Source organism: Rhincodon typus, chromosome 29 (assembly GCF_021869965.1).
Source record: "Rhincodon typus isolate 14 chromosome 29, sRhiTyp1.1, whole genome shotgun sequence".
Lineage (NCBI taxonomy): Eukaryota > Metazoa > Chordata > Chondrichthyes > Orectolobiformes > Rhincodontidae > Rhincodon > Rhincodon typus.
The window spans coordinates 35,502,143-35,518,368 of record NC_063360.1 but is presented as its reverse complement, the minus strand read 5'-3'; the positions used below and the strand labels follow the sequence as shown (position 1 = coordinate 35,518,368).

The window sequence follows — 16,226 nt, the reverse complement described above, 5'->3', positions numbered from 1 at the left end:
TTGGCCTGCTGTGTTCATCCAGCTCTACACCTTGTTATCTCAGCACTGTATCCAATGATCCAACCTCCAGTCAGGCCTGAGTTAGACAGATTTTGATTGACAAAAGGAGTCTAGGGTCATGGGGGAAACAGGTGGGAAAGGTCACAATCCAATCTTATTGATTGGTGGGACAGATTCAATGGGCCAAATGGCCTACTGCTGTTTCCATTTGTTATGATCCAATGTCTAACGAGATGGATAGCTACCAGAGAGTTCAATGTAAAATATCCGAAGTGTTTTGTATGAATGTACAGTGGGTCCTATCGGAAAATGCAGATTGAGGAAGCTGGGATGGGTCTGGATCGCAACCACAGTGCAATAGTTCCCACACGTGGATATGATACCCTGAACTTATGTCACACTTTAACACATTGCAGAAACATCTTAAAGCAGAGTTCAAACAAGTGGTCTTAAAACATAATAATATTTTTCACGTTCCATAGCTTTAGACACTTTCGAAGAAAGAAATAACCTGTCACCCTGCTTCCCCTGAGGACTCGAGACTGGCAAGACCACCTCCCTAATTCTTTAAAGATCCCGCAGGTTTTACAACATCTACCCACGTGTGCTACCAGAACGGGCATAACCTTGGCTTGTGCCAAAGCTGGTGCTCTGGCATTGCAGCATACCCTCAGTAGTACACTGGTAATGCCAGCCTGGACTACAGGGCCATTGCAGGAGGACTCTTAATGTTCTGACTCAGAAATAGACTGCTACCCACTAAGCCACAGATGAGATGTACTGCCAGTTGAGGCCAGAAAATATTCACCAGTGAAAGTACAGCACAAAGCTCAGATTGATTCTGACACTCACTGTACTCTGCTGCATAAAGAATCACTTGAACAAGAGAATGAAAGCCTTCAGTGTTTCTGGGGCTGTGCTCCTTCAGGTCACTTCCTTCAAGACGGGAGCGAATAAACTCAAAATCTCTCTCAACTTCAAATACTCTTGCGAGTTCAGTTGTTCAGCCCCTATTGGGCAGGAGAGTGGGGGTGGGGCGATATTAATACTTCCAGAACTTTCAAGTAGTTGAAGGGAACAAAGTTGCGACATTGTGGGTAAAGGAACAGGTCGGAGTATACCCAACTGGACAGTCCTTACACTGGAACAGCAACGGCGATACTGGGCTGAATGGCCACTTTTTGGGCAGTGAGATTCTACAATGTAATCGCTGACCACTCAGACAGACAGGGGGACAGGGGAGGCTGTGCCACGCGGACGGAGATTGGGTCTCTAAAAGGTGAGGTACTAAAGAGACACTAACACAATGAGCTGGTATTAGACCACAATAGGCGCCCTGCAGCGTGACTGTGGCTTCGCACGTACAGCCAGAAACCTGACGACACAGACTGCACGGCTCTGACTGTGCACTCTGCTCCTGTGCAGGCTGCATCAATTGATACACAGCACCCAGGCAACGGTTTCCCAGTATGAGTCAGTGCCTCAGAGAGAGGAGACACAGGAGAAAAAACAAAAAGCCTCACAGTTAACTCAATGCCTACTACACAAATTAACTCTTCAAGACATCTCTAATCTGCTCCAGCCTTTCAAGTTTCTAAGATATCTGTGCATTCGACCGATTCCGGCCCCTTAAATCACTGAATCTGCCTCCAATTGCCTACACCTCAAACCCTGGAATTCATTCCGAAGCCCTCTGCCTCTTTACCTCTCATTCTTCCTTTAAGACAATTCTTAAAACCTTCAGCAAGCTTTCAATACTTTAACTGAAAGTCTGGTAATTTGGCGCAGTGTCAAATTTCATTGGATTACATTGCTGAGAGGCATCAGGATGTTTCGCAACATTTATATGGTACCTTTAATGCAAATTGTTCTTGTAGGTGCTGCCAATGCTCTAGGACTGTCCCGGAGTCTCCAGGAATTAAAGTTGAATCTCCTAGTCAATTCGGTGTAGGATGGGGGGGACCATTGGCATTAAAAATAGACTGAGGTTTTTAAAATTTTCTTTAAGCATGTTTATGGAGTGTGAAACCATTAGCGTGATGGACAGAGAAAGGTTATTTGACAGGGTGGGATAATCAGGAAAAAGAAAGAAATGGCTCCAGTAGCACTTGGCAAGTGGTAATCTAGAAATTTATAATAATGCAAACCGGGAGACTGTCTGTGTGGAGTTTGCACGCTCTCCCAGTGTCTGCGTGGGTTTCCTCCGGGTGCTTCGGTTTCCTCCCATAGTCAAAAAGACGTGCAAGTTAGGTGAATTGACAATACTAAATTTCCCATAGTGTCCAGGGGTGTGCACACTAGGTGGGTTAGCCATGGGAAATGCAGGGTTATAGGGTAGGTGCTGGGTCTGGGTGGGATATTCTTTGGAGGTTCGGTGTGCACTCGATGGGCACTGTAGAGATTCTCTGCGAATTAAGAGCAGGTGTAGGCCACTTGGCCCTTGAAGTCTGCTCTGCCATTCAATAAATCATGGCTGATCTGATGACTTCAAATTCCTGCCTACTCCCAATAATCATTCACCCCTTTATCGAAAATCTACCTACCTCTCCCTTAAAAAAAATTCAAGCTTCTGCTTCCACCCCTTTTTCAGGAAGGGAGCTCCGAAAAACTTTTCAGTGGATGACCCCTTCTCTTTAAACTTTAACCCCTACTTCTAGATTCTCAAACAAGGGAAAGCATTCTCACCACAACCACCTACTCCCCCCCCTCCCCTGTCAAGACCCTTCAAGATCTCACATGTTTTAGTCAAGTTGTCTCTTACTCTGCTAAATTAATATCCCAGGAACATTGGATCAAGTCCACTGGAGAGTTTGAATTCAGTTTTGAAAGAAAATCTGGGATTAGTACAAGTGACCATGAAGAAAACCAGATTGCCCCAATAAACCAATGGGTTTGCCGAGATCTGATAGGGTAGAGATGTCATGTTTTATTCCCTATCTAGGCCTAAACGTGACTTCAGTTCCATACAACAAAGACAGACAGACTTGCATTTATATAGTGCATGGACGTCTAAAGGTGCTTTACAGCCAATGAAATAGTTTAAGTGTAGGAACTGCAGTAATGTGGGAAACGTATGCACTACAAGATCCCACTTTGTGATAACTGACCAGATAGTGCTATTTTAAATCAGCAATGTTGATGAGGAGAGAAAGATTGGAGGGGCACCTGGGAAAACTACCCTGACTGTCTTCAGATTAGCACCATGCATCTTCTCTATCCACTTAGAAAGGACAGGGGCCTTAGTTCAACATTCCATCTGCATCTCAGCAATGCAGCACTCCCTTCTCTACTATGCTCACAAACAGGCGACTCAGGGGAGAGCGAGATCTGACCCCGGTTGACCATCACGAGGATGACTCACTTCCTTTGAAGCAGTCTTGCACTCCGTTGCATCAAACCCAGACCAATTCAACTGGCCCAGCACCATCTTCTCAGTAAAGCCCAAGAAATGGCAACTGGCCAATTTCTGCCAATATTAGAAACACAGAAAATAGGAGGAGTTGGATCAGCCCTACGAGCCTTCTCTGTTATTCTATATGATCAGGGCTGATCATCGCTGATCATCCAACTCAAAATCCTGTTTCCATTTTCTCCTCCATACACTTTGATCCCTTTAGCCCTAAGAACTATATTGAACTCCTTGAAAACATTCTGTTGTTTCCTGTGGCAGAGAATTCCACAGGCCCACTGGTCTCTGGGTAAAATGCCTCCTTGCTTCAGTCCTAAATAGCCTACCCTGTATTCTTAGACCACGACCCCTGGTTTTGGTTCTCACAGCTCAAGAACAATTCTAAAAAAGTCAATAAATCTGCTGTATGTAATCAGCGAGAGAGAATTGTGAGTGACAGTGGGAATTCATAAACAAGAAAATTGATTCAATATTAAGTTAATAGGGACTGAAACCGATACTTTGCTGAGAATACCGCAAGCCAAAGATAGCCAAAAGAAACGAAAGATTTTGCATGTGGCGAGTGAGTGCCCATGCCTGGGAATTCACCTGTGAGAAACTCTGCAACATTGACAGAATGGGCGCGGACTCGTCGGTCTTATGACTTGCTGACTCACAACCAGAAATTAGGCAAATCTGATGTAAATATGTTAGCCGTTTCTTTATAAACGGATTTGAAAACAGTGGGTGGTCCTCTCGGGAGCACAAACAGGGCAAGGACAGAGAAGTAGAGACAGAGCTTGCATTTCTATAGAACCATCTGGACATCTCAAAGCACTTAAAAGCCAATTACGCACTTTTTGAAACGTTGCAACGGAAGAAGAGCAACAGCCAATTTGCACAAGCTCCCCCAAACAGGGAGGTGTCAGCCAAGACTATTCAACCATGACATCCTCACTTTCCAGCAGGAGCAATGGGATGGAGTTTGGGGGCAGGATCTCTAGCAGTGTCTTTCCCAATGCCTAATCTTTGTCATGAGGTTACAGCAGCTGTGTTCTAATCTAACTGACAGAATGGTGAGTAAACCAGACACCATTCTTGGCTGTGCTGTATTAAGAACTTTTTATTTCTAAATTAACCTGAGCTATTAATAAGAGATAATGGATCCAGGAGGAATTTTACCCAGAGAGTGTGGAACTCGCTGCTGCAGAAAATGTATTTTAAAAATAAAATTCATTCATGGCATGTGGGCGTTGCTGGCCAGGCAGCATTTATTGCCGACCCCTAATTACCCAGAGGGCAGTTAAGAGTCAACCATATTACTGTGGGTCTGGAGTCACATGTAGGCTAGGCCAGTTAAGGATGGCAGTTTCCTTCCCTAAAAAGGATTAGTGATTAAGATGGGATTTTTTTCTCCTACAATTGGCAATGGTTTCATGGTCTTTATTAGACACAAATTCAATTTAAAAATCTGGATTTTAAATTCCACAATCTGTCATTTGGGGGGGGCGGATTTGAACCTGGGTCCCTGGATTAATAGTCTAGTGATAATACCACTAGGCCATTACCTTTCCCCGGAGATAAATAGTATTTACAGAGTAGTTATATTAACACATGACAGATCAAAAAACTGAAGGACAAAAAAAGCAATAAGAAAGAGAATGGGCAGAAGGTTCTACGGAACTGAGAATGAGAGGATGAACCATTTGGGCTGAATAGCCTGTCTCTGTGCTGTACAATTCTATGCAAGCTATTCTGAGAGTTTCTCCTGTCACTTTAACATTCCCAGACCACCAAAAGAGGTGGAATTTCAACTGGGATCATGGAAGGATCTATTTCAGGAGGCTCTTGGGATTTAACCTGACCAAAAGCTTCCTAATATGGCAAAGGTCATGTTTTTTACCGATCCAGATCATGACCTCTCTCTTCTCAAACATAGAAAAAAGACTTCCTTTCCTGTATTGCCTAATGCCTCGGACCTGAAGAGAAGATTCCGGTTTAGTTCTATATTTATGCTGGCAACTTGGGAATTCTGCCTCCGACCCTTAGACAAACAGATGGTTGACTTTCCCTGGGGGAGTCATAGCACCAGTCCAAGAAAACGCCCCCAATTCTGCATCTTCCCACAATTTCAGCAGTAAAAAGGCCAAGAAAATTTGTTGGATTTAATCCATTGTTACCTCTCTTTCTGATCTGGGGCTCTTTTCCCAGACACCTGATCTTCCCTTGTTTCACTATGGAGCACAGGCACGCAAGGGATGCCTGACCGATTTGCCCTTGGTCAAAGCTCTTGACCTCAGTCAGGCTATCAAGCCTATGGAAAACCAGGCCCCAGATTTTCCCTGTCTGTTCTCATGCGCATTCAGATGGCCACTGACAGGACAATATTGGCATAAAGGCAAGAACGGTAGGTGTACAAATTAGGAGCAACAGTAGGATACTCTGTCTCTTCAGCCTGTTCTGCCATTTAATAGGATCACAATTATTCACCCAATTACTCCATATTCTGTCTACCCCAACAACCTTCTACCCCTTAGCTTATCAAGAATCTATCTACTCCTGCCTTGCAACACCTTCCAAACTCTCAGCTACTTCCATCTAGAAGGACAAAGGCAGCAATATATCGAACCACTACCACCTGCAAGTTTCCCTCCAAGCCTCTCACCATCCAGATATGGAAATATATCCCTGGGTCAAAATCCTGGAATGCTGTCTCTAACAGCACTTTGGGTTTACCTACACCACAGAGACTTCAGTGGCTCAAGGAGGCAACTCACCACCATCTTTGCAAGGTCATCTAAAGATGGGTATTAGGTGCTAGCACAGCCAGAGATTCTCTCACTCCATGAATGAGTTTAATAAAATTCTACTTCCATCAACCTTTGAGGAAGAGAGTTCCAAAAGACTTGTGATCCATTGAGCAGAAAAGAATTCTCATCTTTCTTAAATGGATGATCCTTTATTTCTAAACAGTGCCCACTAGTTCTAGATTGTCCCGCAAGAGGAGAAATTCTTTCAACATCCACTTTGTGAAGACCTCTCAGGATCTTACAGGGTCTGATTGGAAGAGGATGCTGCTTTTAAAAGGAGAGGGTGGGCACCGAATTTACAAAACAGAAAGGACATTGGCAAGGTGTTGGTTACATTAGGTGGCAGGTTCAATACCTAATGTGATATGGAGAATTCCAGTTTTGACACCTGGCATGTAACATGAAGTATCACAAGGGAAACCAAATTGGCCCGAGATAGAATCGTAGAATCCCTACAGTACAGAAAGAGGCCATTTGGCCCACTGATTTTGTACTGACCCCTCCAAACAGCTTCCCACCCAGGCTCAGCCTTCCCACCCATAACCCCGCATTTCCCACGGCGAATCCACCTAACCTGCACATCTGCGGACTGTGGGAGGAAATCGGAGCACCCAGAGGGAACCCACATGAACATGGGGAGAAATGTGCAAACTCCACACAGTCATCCAAGGTTGGAATCAAACCCAGGCTCCTGGCGCTAAAAGGCAGCGGTGCTAACCACTGAGAGACCTGGAATGGGATTGGGCTAGGGATCAGCTAGCCATTGAGCAATTAAGAATGGCAGCCATCGGAGAAATGCAGACTTGGCTGCACTTCCCACTGCTGCCAAATAGCTTGCCAACACTTACTTGCTGAGCTACACACAAATCAATTGTGAACAGCGATCAACTATGTCAATTCAAAGCTGCACAATTCCCTGCTCCTAACTTCTGGGAGTTCCATACCTGTCGATTCCGCTGGTCAACAATCCGGGAAATCTGTATCTTCTTTCTCCCCATTTCTCACTGTTTGTCAAACAATATCGTCTCTGACGTTTCAAATCTGAGTACAGAACTGTTTCTTTGTCATCACCTAGAGAGTGGGGGAAATAACACACATTATGAAATAATTGCATCCATATAATATAGCATTGAACATGTTATAACTGTACATGATTACATCAAAACAAAATATAAACTTCCTATTTGTAATGGAAACTTTAAGGTAAACATGTCATGCTGCAATTTGACCATCCGGTCACTGGCAGCATTGAGCCATGTCAGGTTTATGTTATGTTCTGTTCTGCAGGGAATCCTAGATTTAATGCAGTGACAGCAATATTGCAGGAGTTACAATTTATTTAGTCCGCAAACAGAGTGCTCCTCAATGGCTCGGATTGATTCCAAGAACTATTTGCATTGTTATAATCCTTTATCCACTGCATTTTACTCGACAAATCATCCTATTCTAATCATGAGTTGTCCTGTTCAGGCAATATTTTCCTTTTAAATAGTCTTTATAAACTGCTGTGGTGTGTTCTTTAAATACACACTGTGGAGTTTGCTAAAGATCCTGATTTCTGCAAGTCTCACTCGCCCTCCCAATTTACTGAATTGGAATACTCAATAATGCCAGCCAATCAACTCCACATCACTGCCTCCCAAACTGCTGTAAAATGTTATTTAAATCAGACTCTAAAATTCAACATATTGTATACAAGGAAGCAGGGAATGCGTGCCTTTGAAATGGGAATAAATTACTGTGACACTTGTTAACACAAGCAACGTCATAAAACTCAGACAGAACAATCACAAGCTACTTGCAGAATGGAGAATGGATTCTAATTTGACAATAATATCACTGACTGGTTACATTTTCTGCCAATCTTCTATTTTTGCTGGTATGATTGAGCAATTGATGGGTGACAATGCTCAATAGTATATTCAAATGAGTAACCTTCAGTATTCTTCAAAACCAGCACAATCTGTCATTTCTAAACTTGCAAATAAAATTATTTATGGCAGTTGTGCCATGCAGCCCTCAGCTGCCATCATACAGGTTTTGCATGGTGATTAAACCCATTGTTTTTTACCATTGCGGGTTGTCCCTCTTGCTTCATCTTCTATGGACCCTGGCTGCCTTCCATCCAACTGTCGACTGGACAGACTCTGATAAGATTCTGATTGTGGACAAATGCACAATAGCCGCACTTCACCACACTTTGCCAGAAGAATACACCGAATGCTCGGGTTAGGGTTAGGGACAGTGGCAGTTGAGAGTTTGGGTGGAGGGCATCTGTCTGATTTCCTGTCACTAGCAAAGTGGTACTGATGCATTTAAAAGGGAGTTGGTACATCCCAGAAACTGAAGGAAACAGAGATGATCTGCCACCCTGTTCCATACATTTGCCTTCAGCAGCTCACATGTGCCTGATGTGGCAACGTTTATGTTAGCTACTGTTGTGAGAGGTAGGTAATATACTACTGAATGATTCAATAGATATCATCACAGCTCCTGGTATAGATGTTTTCAACTCAACCGGCTCAGAAATATTAATACAGACCTCACGAGAGCTGCGATTTGAACTTGTGCCTCCTGGATCAGAGGTAGGGACACTACCACTTGTACCACAAGAGCCATTAGCAGCTCCTGGTATAAACATAGATAATAGTCATGGGCACTTCAGTGCTTGGGCTAATTACAAACAGCAGCATGATTCCACCTGCATGCCATGCTTCAAGAGGCTCCGGCTAAGATACAGTCTGAAACCTTTAGGCCACAGGTCATGCGTTATGATTGTGATGATATCATTAGCATGTCTCTTTAAAAAAAAGAAGGTTAGTGCCTACTAGCAAGGAGACATAGCACAACAACAGGGATATTAGGTTGTGCAAAGTGTGAAGAGATTCATATGGAGTACAAACACTGACAAGACAATTGTGTTGTTGAGAGGTTGCTCTCATGCTGTGAAGTTAATTAAGTAGCCCAACTGTTGGCATTTAATTAAGCAAAGACCTGTCAAATGGAGCTAGATGCTGAAAAATTGAGGAATCACTAAATAACACAGCACAGAAGATGACCACTCAGCCTATCCAGTCAATGCTGGTTAGTTTGAAGAACAATCCTTGTTGGCTCCCTCCTCTAAAGAAAAAAAAAGTTGCAGAGAAGCATAAAGTATTTGTCCAATGCCATTTTGAGGTCTACTGTTAAATCTGTACCTATCAGCCACACTTTCCAAACTGTAACCGCTCAATGCAATCTGCATGTCTCCTCTGGCTCTTTTACCAGTCACCTTAAATCTATGCCCTCTAATTACTAACCCTTCAGTGACTGCAAACTATTTATTTTTGCTTACTTGTCAGACCGTTCATGATTTCAAATGCCACTATCAAATCTCCTCTTTGCCTTTACTTCTCTAAATACAACAATCTTAGCTTCAGCAATCTCTACAAATAAGTGATGTACCTATGTGAGCACATGAACAAGTATGTGTGCATACATATACGTACAATATGCAATGTGTCTGCACATGCATATACACATCCATGCACACATGTACATATGCATGCGCGCTCATGTATGTCCATGTGTGCGTGCTTAAAACAAATCCAGTGACAACCAAGTAATCACACAGCCTGCCAACACTGACTGTCTGGCAGGGCAGACCGGCCATGTAGAAACGTTGGAGTTTTGACGCATTGCTGTAGAATACAAGGGCATACGTTATCAGGCCCTCCGCATTTTCCCCATCTCATTTTGGAGAACATTAGGAGGTACTTATAAAGTGCAGCTAAGGAACGATATCTCAACAAGGTCAGATTCTTCAGGACAGTAGGACTGTTCCATTTTTCCTGGATGTCTTCAGAGTTGGATGGTGAAGAACTTAAGTTAAAATTTCAAAGTAAGAAGGGGGCTATCTGGGAATATTTTGTCTTGCCTCATTCACCACTGCACCTTTAGCAGCCCTGCCTTCGGGCAGGCAATGGCCCAGTGGATTTATCGCTGGACTGTTAATCCAGAGACCCAGATAACATCCTGAGGACCTAGGTCCAAATCCCGCCACAGCAGGTGGTAGAATTTAAATTCAATAAAATATCTGGAATTAAGAATCTAACAAGACCATTTGTTGATTGTCGGAAAAACCCATCTGGTTCACTAATGTCCTTTAGGGAAGAAACTGCCATCCTTACCTGGTCTGGCCTACATGTGACTCCAGACCCACAGCAATGTGGTTAACTCTGAACTGCCATCTGGGTAAATAGGGATGGGCAATAAAATGCTGCTTGGTCAGCGATGCCCTTATCCTGTGAATGAATAAAGGGGGGGGAAAACAAGAAAATCTGCATTTGAAGCTCTGGAATTCCCTCAAAACTCTTTGCCCTCTTCTTCCCATTCTGGTGCTCTTTAAAACTTACCTGTCCAGCCAAACATTTGGTCACCTGTGCCAGGATTGTCCACGTGATTCAGTGTCAAATATTTGCTAACTGTTTCTGCGAAGTGTCTTGAGGCACTCCATCCTATTAAGGTGTTATATCAATACAAACCATTGCTGTAGTTGAACAGACCAAATGACAGAAAGAACATCCAGATCATGCAGCATTATACAAACCCAGGGTTTTGCTGCTCTTTTCATTTCCCTCCAGCATGGGAAACTGTGGGGCATGAGATTGTTTGTTTGACCAACACTGAAATATTTATGTGTGAACTGCAGCTCCTTCAGGAACTCTCCAGGCTCAGTTGCGTCAGCAAGGGAGAGAGGGGAAGAGAGAGAAGACAGATGCAGAGAAACCGTCCCCATAGGCCGTTGATATCACTTGGCTATTGAGTTATAAATTGGATTATTGTAGGTTGCTTACAGCTGGCCTGAGCTGAGACACGTAAAGAAATTTGTCCCAGTTACGGTCAAGAAAAAAAAAATAACTTGCCTGTAAGCTTCAATTTAGCAGAATGCAGAAAATCAAAAGTGACCCCTGGTACAAAAGGCACTGGCTCTCAAACTGCCAACCTCCTACCCACCACGTGGGAGTACCAAGTTGGCCAGCTGCTAGGGAAGGGTAATGTGTTGGAGAAATACCTAAAAAGGGAACATTTACAGGACTGTGGGAAGGAGTAAGGAAGTGGGACTAAGTGGATAGCTCTCACAAAGAGCCAGAGCAGATATGATTGGATAAAGGACTTTCATCTGTGCTATGAATCAAAATGTATCTAAAAGACATTCCATACTTCCCAACTGTCTCTATTTGGATAAAAATAAATGGGGGAAAATGCAGGAAATTGACACTCGTGATAATGCTCATTTAGTGAGCCGGTAAAGGCGTGATGGGCTGAATGGCCACCTCCTGCACCATAACATTTCTGTGATTCTCTGCCTCTTGCATCTTTCCTCCTTTTAAATGGTTAGGCAGAGGGAAAGGAATTCAAGTCCTGGACAGCATGATCTTTATTACAGCTGCAGCAATAAGTATTAACTCTAAGGGAGATGCTAGCAGTGAGCATGTCACTGGATTATCAATGCTGTGGGCCAGGCTAGTGGTTCAGGGACATGGGTTCAAACCCAACCATGGCATCTGCTAGAAATTCAGTTCAATTAGTAAACCTGAATTGAAAGCAAGTCTCAGTTTTCTGGTCACCATCAGTTGTTGAAGTAAAACCCAACTGGTTCACCGTTGCCATTCTTACCCGGACCAGTTGAATGGGACACTAGATAACACACTATTGTGGCTGACTCTTTACTGCCTTCTGATATGACCTAGCCAACCGCTCAACACGAGGGAAATTAGAGATGGGCAATAAATGCCAGCCTCATCAGGGATGTCCACATCCCATGAAAGAATTAAAGAAAAGGCTGTCACTGAGGATTTAGGACTTTTTTGGAGTGGAATTGGGGGGGAAAATATGGAGGTGCTGCTTGGCTAATTACTGCGGTCCAAGAAACTTCCCTGTAAATGAAGAAGGAAGTTAAGTTATCGATGCATCACAGTAGCAACTTGGTATCTCTGCAATGCCATTATATCCTAATGAAGCATCCTCAGCTGCTTCACAGGATGGTATGCAGGAGCATTTTTGACAGAGCCACAGGAGAAGATCCTCAGACAGGTGACCAAATGTCTGGTCAAAGACATGGGTTTTAATGGGTTCCTTGATAGAACAAAGAGGGAACAAAGTTTGAGTGTGGAATTCCAGAGTTCAGGGCTGCGACAGCTTTGGAGTGATGAAAATCTGGAATGTACAAAAGGACTGAATTAGAGCAGCACAGAGACCGTGAACGGGTGTGAGGCAGGAGAAGAATAGAGGGAAAGGGAGGGGTAAAGCCACTGTGGGTGGGGAGGCAAGTGGAGGAGGTTTGAAAACAAAAGGATAAAAATTGTAAAAAGAAATCAAATTGAGGCATAGTCAGACTAAGGACCAAGTAAGGTCAGTGCATCCAAGGGCAATGGGTGAACGGAACCCAGGCATTGGAATATGGGCAGCACAGTGTGTGCTACAGGATGTGTGACTGAGCTGCTCCATTCATGTGCAACAAGCTAAAATCAAGCCCAAAGATTTACAGGAAGTAAACAAATGAAGTTTTCTGGGATGCTCCATGGTGTACTTGTCTCATTCAACAGTAATCGTAGAAATTTGGAGGATGTGTTTGATAAAAAGAGGCAGATTAAATATTAAAACTGAGAAGTGCACAATTATGGTAAATGGAAAGTTGTTCAAAAACTGATGAAATAAAAAATGGGCAGAAGGCATTGATTTCGGTAACATTAGAGTATTCTATCATTTATTACAATACCAGCTTTCAGCCCCTTCAGCACATCCCACTGGAGTCGGTTATGGCTCATTGAGCTCGAGTGCTAAGCAATCAGAAAGTTTTAGCTTCACGTCCCACACTCCTGGTCCTAAGTGCAGAACTGAGGGAGGTTTGCACTGTTGGAGATACCAACTTTCACATGAAGCATGAAACAGAGGCCCTGTTCGTCGAAAGTAGATATTAAAGATTCCACGGGGCTATTTCAAAGAAGAGCAGGGGTGACATCCCTCATGTCCCAGAAAATATTTATCCCTCAAATAACATCACGGGAACAGATGATCTGATAATTGTCACATTGCTGCCTGTGAGAGCTTGCTGCATGCAAACTGGCTGCCATACTTCCTATAATGCAACAGAGAGTGTACAACCACTTATGGATGTCCTTAGGTTACTTGATACGCAAGACTATCATTAGGAAAAAGGACAATGGCAGCAATACCACGGGGACACAGAGCCCCCTCACAAGAGTAAGGCATCTTTTGAACATGTGCATCCATCACAGAATCCCTACAGCATAGGAGGCCGTTCGGCCCATCAAGTCCACACCCACACTCTGAACAGCATCCCACCCACCTGCCCCATCCTTGCATTTCTCATGGTTAATCCACCTAACCTGCACATCTTTGGACTGTGGCAGGAAACTGGAGCACGTGGATTGAAACCAATGCAGACACAGGAAGAACATGCAAACTCCACACAGGCAGTCACCACAGGGTGGAATCGAACCCAGGTCCCTGGTGCTGTGAGGCAGCAGTGAACAAAGAACAAAGAAAATTACAGCACAGAAATAGGCCCTTCGGCCCTCAAAGCCTGCACTGACATGCTGCCCGGCACAACTAAAACCCTCTACCCTTCCGGAGACTGCATCCCTCTATTCTCATCCTATTCATGTATTTGTCAAGGTGCCCTCTAAAAGTCACTATCGTATCTGCTTCCACTACCTCCCCCAGCAGCGAGTTCCAGGCACCCACTACCCTGTGTAAAAAAAAAAGAAAAAAAAACTTGCCTTGTACGTCACATTTAAGCCTTGCCCCTCGCACCTTAAACCTATGCCCCCTAGTAACTGACTCTTCCACCCTGGGAAAAAGATTCTGACTGTCCACTCTGTTCATGCCCTTCATAATCTTATAGACCTCTATTAGGTTCCCCCCTCAACCTCCATCGTTCCAGAGAGAACAACCCAATTTCTCCAACCTCTCCTCATAGCTAATGCCCTTTATACCGGACAACACCCTGGTAAATTTTTTCTGTACCCTCTCCAAAGCCACCACATCCTTCTGGTAGTGTGGCGGCCAGAATTGAACACAATATTCCAAATGCAGCCTAACTAAGGTTCTATAAAGCTGCAACATTACCTGCCAATTTTTAAACTCAATGCCCCAGCCAATGAAGACAAGCATGCCATATACCTTGTGGACTACCAGTGCTAACCACTGAGCCAACATGCTGCCATAAGGTCAGCCACTTTGAATCATCTATTTAACACCCTGACAGATATCCATCAGAACAAGGATTGCCATGGTTTAAAAGGGAGCTCATTACCATCGCCTCAGGTCACACAATGCGTAAGAAACACACAGTCTTACCAGGAAAAACACACACCACATAATAAAAAAATAAGATGTCTCACCCTTGGGTCATGTACAAAAACGGACAATTATTATACACACAGCATTGTAAATATGTATAATACTATGTATACAACAACAGATGTTCATATAGCACCTTTAGCATAACAGGTGTCCTGGGAGTGTTTGATGGGGACAGTGTAGACCTTTACTTTCAGTTTAAAAAAAAAAGTAGAGGAACCTTTACTCCAGACCCCACGCTGGACCTGATCCGAGAGTGTTTGATGTCAATGCTTGGAAACCAATACAGGATGTGTTCTAGTCACAATAGCATTATAAATCAAAATAGGACACAGAGCTACATAAGGAGATATTCAGTCAAATGAATACAAACTTGGTCAAAAAAGGTCGGTTTTAACAAGTGCCTGAAGTAAGGAAAGCGAGTTCCAGAGATGGAGAACTGAAGAGAAGGTAGTTCAGAGCTCAGTGCCTAGGCAGAAGGCATGGTTACCAATGGTGGAGTGATTAAGAGGAGTCATGTACAACAGACCAAATTGAGAGGAGCTCAGAGAGAGCTTGAAGCTTGAGGAGCTTCGAGACAAACAGGAACGAGGCCATGGAGAGATCCGAAAACTTGGCTGAGAATTTTAATTTGACCGGGGGCCACAGAGCAGAGGGGTGATAGGGAAACAGGACTTGATTTTCAGAGGGTGAAACATGGGAAAGCAGACCAGAGTGCATTAAAACAGTTAAGTCTAGAGATGACAGAAGAGTGGATGAGTGTTTCAGCATCAGATGAGCTGAAATAGGGGCAAAGTTGATATTATATGTAGAATATTATACATAAAGTCTTATACATAGTGTGATGGGAAGCACTATATATGAATTGGTCTCAATCCAATGAATAATTTATCCCCTTTTTTCACAAAGGACAGCAGTAGGTCAGACTGTGATGCTACCGGTAGTTAAAATATCTGGCCACTGCCACTCTTCAAAGACCTGCACATTTAGGGGACGGGGTGGGGAGGCACTGCGCTTTGGATAGAATATTCTGGAGCAGCTGAGGGGTCAAATACAGTAAAACACAAATTTTCTGACTTTTGTGTTTGTGATCGGTTTGAGTTTTTCAGTCCTGTTGCCCTCACTTCTCTGATCAAGGAATTCTGGTCACTACTGGATGAAACAGGACAGGGAACCATGATACCTGATGCAAATTAGTATACGGGAATGTAGCCAGAGGGGCATTTTAAATGCAAATAACTAATGACACTCAGGCACGTAAATTACTGAAGTGCATTATGTTTCCACGTAGGAAGCAGAACGAAGTTGAGAACTCTCTCTCTCTCTCATGCAATTCAGTGGGTTTTATAGTGAAGAATGCATACCCAAAACAAAAAAAGAGAGTAGATGGAACTTTTAAACACTATCTAAATCCAGTGCTGTCCCCATCCTGGGAGTGTTTGACATTAATGTTTGGAACCCAAAGTGGAATGTGTTCTGTTCCCTAGTGTCATCTCACATCACCTTGATAACCACACAAAAAAAAAAACATAGAACTAATTAAAGAAACAGCATTAAAAAAAATCCAATCTCTGTGCACTGCTGCTAAATTTTACCATGTTGTTACTGTTATAAATTCCCAGTTCACATTTAAAATGGCATCTCCAAATGTAAACTGTCAC

The 16,226-nt window shown here is 43.4% G+C and overlaps 1 protein-coding gene across 1 annotated transcript in view; it reads right to left on the bottom strand.

Moving 5' to 3' along the window:
* mef2b (myocyte enhancer factor 2b) overlaps window positions 1-7,265 on the bottom strand; it is an 8,931-nt gene extending 1,666 nt beyond the window's left edge. Inside the window, exon 1 of the mRNA XM_048614332.1 lies at window positions 7,143-7,265. Within this exon, the coding sequence (XP_048470289.1) occupies window positions 7,143-7,196 (54 nt within the window). The 5' untranslated portion in view covers window positions 7,197-7,265. The remainder of the gene's footprint in view (window positions 1-7,142) is intronic.
* Window positions 7,266-16,226: the final 8,961 nt, after the last annotated feature.